We start from the raw sequence: 6,000 nt of genomic DNA, 5'->3' as shown, positions 1-6,000 counted from the left end.
TGCTTTGTTCATTTTTTACATTTATCTGTGTATAATGATAAATTTTCCCGAAGTGGCCCCTTACGCGCCACCGCTGTCAATGTATAAAAAAATTTATCGCGGGAATAAAAACCACGCCTCCGTCTGTAACGGAGTCATGAGTCAGTTAGTTCTTTTGTAATCGCGCTCCAGTTCGGACCTGTTTGTTTTTTTTTTTTTGAATATATTCAAGTTATTATTCGTAAACCAAAGTGCGTTTTTCTTCGACCTGGTAAATATTGCTAGTTATGGAAAATAAATCCTTTAAACGGGAACCTGGGAACTTCTTAGTTTTTCTAGTTTTAAATTGAATTCTTTGTGAGCCGTGAAATTAGGCCCCCTTTCCTACATTTTAAGTTTACGGTTAGAAGTTGCTTCCGCTATGGTGCATCTGTCTCCTTGAACTCGGTCAAGTGCGACAGCAATGACTTTCAGTTTTTTCGTGTAATCTTCGGAATTCATTTTCAGAGTCATGTCAAAAATTGATATATTCTTATCAATTGCAACTTGATTTTCACTGCATACCTTAGATAAAATATGCCAGTTTTTTAGATACGACTCGATACAGTCAGCCAAAGTGTTCCAACGGACATCAGATGGTAGTACTAGTTTATTTCCACCCGCTTCTTTGTATTTAGCAGCTGGAAAATGTGTGTTTCGAAAGTACTTCACAACTTGTTTAATGTGCTCTTTTATTCCTGGAGTTTCTTTTTCGAGGTCGTAGGCCAACAAGGTTAATATATGCGCGGAACATCCATAAGTGATAATATCCACTGAACCCAAATCCTCAGAGGTTGATAATTGTCTACGCATGTTAACCATATTTGCTGCATTGTCCGTAACGAAGCTCTTTACGTTGCAATTGTATTTCTGGCAGTTTTTAATGGACTGAACAGCCAGATTATATAAATTGTCAGCATCATGACGCTCTGAACCAGTATCAATTGTATCAACTAAATGACACGAATCATCTTCCATGTTAGTCACTGAATTTCAAACCACAGGCTCCTTGTGTACATTGCTACAGCCGTCTAATGCCATGCAAACTGATTTCCCATTGAGATTATTCTTCATTTCCGAGGAGAGAGATTGGTACACTACAGTGTGGATGAGATCAGAGCAACACCTACCTTTGTGGAAAACCCCCAAAACCCCTGACGGACTACTTTACTGCAGTACATTTTCGAGCTCGTATACAGGGTGTGACATGTGTCATTGTATGCAAATGAGAACATGCAACAAGTATCATAGTGAATATCGTTTAATGATACGCACTTTGAAATGTTAAAGACCTACGATTAAGCTTAGGAACTAAGGCATCACACTACAAATTAAAGGGCTGTTTGGTAAACCAATCAGCGTAAATGTTCGATGTGCCTACCGTCGTGGTGTAGGCACCCTACAAGACGATTGTCCAAGCCTTGTATTACGTTTTCTAGCATTTGAGGAGTGATTCGTTCAATTGCGCTTCGAATTCTGGCCTTCAAGTCGTCTACATTTAAAGGTTCTGTTGCAAACACCTTCCCCTTAACATATCCCCATAAGAAGAAATCAAGTGGGGTTAGGTCAGGGGATTTTGCTGGCCACGGAATTGGTCCACCTCTACCGATCCAACGGTTTGGAAAGTGCTCAGTTAGCCATTGGCGAACATTGACCGCCCAATGTGGTGGCGCACCATCCTGCTGGAACCACAGGTCCCGCATCACTGCTAATGGTAATGCGTCTATCGCATCACTAAACTCGTGGCGCAGGAAGTTCAAATACCTGTCACCAGTAATGTTGTCCTCGAAGAAGAAAGGTCCGATGATTCTGTTCCCCTGAATGCCACACCAAACATTTATCTTCCATCGAATTTGATGGTAATGTTGCCGTAACCAGTATGGATTTCGTTGGGTCCAGTAATGTAAGTTATGTCCCCTTGAAATGTCGCCTCATCAGAAAAAAGAACCTTTCTTAAGAACAATGGATCGGCTTCAATTAGCTCGCGCATGGTAAGACAGAAGTCTTGACGTCTTAGGTAGTCATCGTCCGTTAAGGCTTGGTGGAGGTGGATATGATAGGGCCGGTAGTGATGCCGATGTAAAATGGCAAGAACGGTTGAATGGCTTAGACCAACCTCTTCTCCGACCGCTCTACTACTAGTATGAGGATTGGCTTCAAAACGTGCTAGAATGTCGACTTTCCTATCATGATTACCAATTATACGGTCTCTTCTACGTTGACGGTCATGCACGACGAAACTCCCGAAATCTCGTAGGTTGTCTCTAATGTTCGTGAAGGTTCTTCGAACCGGCCTTCGTCGGTTTGGGAAGCGTTCGGCATAAAGCAATGCCGCTTGTTGAACGTTACCGCGACATTCACCCAAAATAAACGTCATGTCCAATTTTTCTCGGTTGGAGTAGGCTGCCATTCGTCTACGACACAGGACTTACAACGTTTATACGAACTAAGCTGCTAGTAACGACGCGTAGGTTTGATTGAACAATGTGCCGAATTTTCTGTGCCACGGAAAATTCTGACCTTCGTAACCTCGTATGGATTCCTTATCTAAGTAGGCCAAAGCCACGAGTTTAGCGATGCGATAGACGCATTACCATTAGCAGTGATGCGGGACCTGTGGTTCCAGCAGGATGGTGCGCCACCAAATTGGGCGGTCCATGTTCGACAATGGCTAACTGAGCACTTTCCAAACCGTTGGATCGGTAGAGGTGGACCAATTCCGTGGCCAGCAAGAAACCCTGACCTAACCCCACTTGATTTCTTCTTATGGGGATATGTTAAGGGGAAGGTGTTTGCAACAGAACCTTTAAATGTAGACGACTTGAAGGCCAGAATTCGAAGCGCAATTGAACGAATCACTCCTCTAATGCTAGAAAACGTAATACAAGGCATGGACAATCGTCTTGAAGAGTGCCTACACCACGACGGTAGGCACATCGAACATTTACGCTGATGGGTTTACCAAACAGCCCTTTAATTTGTAGTGTGATGCCTTAGTTCCTAAGCTTAATCGTAGGTCTTTAACGTTTCAAAGTGCGTATCATTAAACGATATTCACTATGATACTTGTGGCACGTTCTCATTTGCATACAATGACACATGTCACACCCTGTATACGAGCTCGAAAATGTACTGCATTGAAGTAGTCCGTCAGGGGTTTTGGGGGTTTTCCACAAAGGTAGGTGTTGCTCTGATCTCTTCCACACTGTATATCTAGCAACTCATTTCCAACCTGTCGACGAGTCGGTGGTTTGTATCCTGGTCGCAACATATTTGTAAGTTTGATAAATTCCGGGTGTTCAACGTGACGAAAAGCTGAGTTGGTTGCATAAATATATCGAGCAACTTGCAAATCAAGCTCTTTCTTCTCGGTAGTCGATGTACAAACTACAAATTTGCTTATTTTGGGATTCGACGACGATAATGGTCTTGTGGCTGCCACTGTGTTGGACTTTCTTTTTCTTAGCTCAGTAAACGTAATGTCTGTGCCTTCGTCACTAAACTCTGTACACACACTAGCGACAGATTTACCAGAAAGTCCAGAAGCATTAGATAGGGCTGGTGTAACTGGTCTGGAGTTGCAGCCAGTACTTCTAGGAGTCACTGGTCGACTTCCTTAAACCAAATAAACACTTAGTTTAATATTTCAAATCGTAATTTGATGTCAAAATTCGTTATTATGGAAAAATAGCACCAAGTTTCGCCAACCTGTATCATTTTTCTCCTTTTCTTCTCCCTCTTGAAAACTAGCAGAGTGTTGATGTTTAGCTTTAGCTGTCTCGTTAAATTTGCGAATGTTTGCTGCTAAGGGCGCATCATCATCGGAACTTAACTCAGAACTTTCCAAATTTCCTGTTGGGACTGTCACTGTGCACGGAGCCCGTGGACTCGGTTTGGTGTTTGTATTAAGACAATTGTCAAAATGTAATTTCATTCTTGAAACCATCTCTAATTCACACTTCTTGCACTTAGCTCTTGTGGCTTTACTATTTGCGTTAGGCTCTACATGATGGAAAAAATTCCACGCTGGATCTTTTCTGCGCCCAGTGGAACTCATGATATGTGGTAAAAAACTTATTTTATGTCGAAATTAAAACAATGACACGAATGAGATATTTTTCTCAACTCCACGTGGTTCCAAATAAAAAAATTATTTCCCATAGCAGACGCCCTAACTCGGTCGTTTCGATTTAGTTTCCCACTTGAAACGCGTTTGCACCAAGACCTGCACTAAAGAGACGCGTGTCTTATAAATCAAAATGGAGAATAAAGTCGGCTGTGAAAATAAACGCTAGCGCTAGCCGCTAGCGGGAATAGTGGCTTAAATAGCGAGCGGGGATAAATAATACGTAGGGTCGTATGAAAAAGAGTGGTTTTGAACATGTTTAAAACAAGTTTTTTTTGTGTTTTTTACTGTTTTTTTTCTTGTTTAAAAAACAGTTTAAAACAAAAAATCGTGTTTTAAACAATAAAAAACATAAATTTTGTTTTTTTTAAATAAAATTAATTTTTGCCAACCCTGCCGTCCACACCAGACGTATTTTTCAGTTTCGGACGCCTGTTACGCGCCTCGTACAGACACAAGCACACCGCAAGCAATTTTTGGAAATGAATAATTTCGTGATATTTTCTCTACTTTTAATAAATCGTAGAAATGAAATGAAAAATAAAAATAAAAGAAGAATATGGGTTTTGGGAAGTATTCGCTGAATGTGAGAAAGACGTAGTTAGTTAAATTGGAGAGTACGCAACATGACATAGGCATGTATTATATTGACGTCGTATGCTCGAATGTTGTAAATCAAATTGCGTGTTACATAGTATGGCGTAGGCATGCATTAGAACGTAGCTAATTGATGTCTAATTGACCAACTATTCATTAACTCGCGCTGCAATCTAGCATAGAAGAGTACATAACATGGCATAGCCATGTTTTATAATGACATCTTATGCGCCACTGATGAAAATTCATTTGCGTGTTCCATAGCATGGCTTAGACCTGCATTAGATCGTCGCTAAGTAATGTCTAAATGCCACATTTTACATTAAGTCTCGCTAGAGGTGCATAACATGACATTGGCTAAGTGATGTCTTATTGACCAACTATATATACATTAACTCGCTCTAAATAATAATAATATTAATTATTCTCCACCTACGAAGAATGGCGCACCACATTCTTATTGTTATAAATAAAAGGTGCTAACGGTCATAATATTTTATCATTTAGTTTTAAAACTACAAAGAATATGGAGCTTGACAATGATAGTGAAGGATCAGATCTGGTGCTGCAATTAAGGGATTATGAAAAACTAGTGGAGTGCCTGGTTTTGCAACACGATGTTAAAAGCAAAATCAAGTCCACCCCAGCTTTCAAAAAATTAAATTTTCAACCATTGTGAAAGCCCTCGTGCAATATGCCGCGAAATTTCCAGCATAAGACTGAAGTCAGCTTCTATCTAAAGGGAAGAACAGTCCCGATAAATGATGGAGGTTCGTCGCTGGATTAGCGATAAGAGAACATGGATGGTAGGTTTGTGTCACCTAAGTGTTTTAACTAACTTTTTAGTAAGTTTAAAACCGTAGATGATATATAAAGATGATATAAAGTATTTAAAAATACATTTTGTTCTAGTGAGAATAAAAATTTTCCCCGTAATTATGCTACAAGCCTGCTAAAGTATTTTTGATGGAGAGAGCGCCTGGGTCCATTTCTTACGGAGATGTGATTTCATCATTTATGGTGAAAATTCTCGGTAAGGCACACACTGTACCTTTTTTGTCGTTGGTACCGCCGGGTGATGAGCCGGAAGAAGTATAGTTTTTCAAATTTCTCTGAAATATTCACAATTAAAAGTACTGTGGGAAGATGTCTTATGATCCCAAAGAAATTTGAAAATCAATTTTTGTTTCCGATTTTTCATTCGTGTTACCCAACGACAAAAGTCTGTTGGTATGAAGTTAGCCTAAACTGCAAAGCAT

The 6,000-nt window shown here is 40.2% G+C and overlaps 1 protein-coding gene across 1 annotated transcript; it reads right to left on the bottom strand.

The window, feature by feature from the left end:
- Positions 1-394: 394 nt before the first annotated feature.
- Positions 395-996, bottom strand: LOC149704638 (uncharacterized). The gene is made up of 2 exons (XM_089865732.1): positions 544-996; positions 395-467 (listed from the first exon to the last, which is right to left on the bottom strand). Exons 1-2 carry the CDS (start codon positions 994-996, stop codon positions 450-452), a joined length of 471 nt encoding a protein of 156 aa, XP_089721858.1. The 3' UTR covers positions 395-449.
- Between the last annotated feature and the right edge of the window lie 5,004 nt (positions 997-6,000).

This window comes from Phalangium opilio, unplaced genomic scaffold, assembly GCF_054372755.1.
Source record: "Phalangium opilio isolate 3A_F unplaced genomic scaffold, DU_Popi_V2 ptg000015l_1, whole genome shotgun sequence".
NCBI classification, from domain to species: Eukaryota; Metazoa; Arthropoda; class Arachnida; order Opiliones; family Phalangiidae; genus Phalangium; species Phalangium opilio.
This window is presented reverse-complemented; position numbering and strand designations above follow the sequence as displayed.

Excerpts from the sequence above, each read along its gene's own strand:
- LOC149704638 (XM_089865732.1), bottom strand. The coding sequence starts at position 996 with ATGGAAGATGATTCGTGTCATTTAGTTGATACAATTGATACTGGTTCA.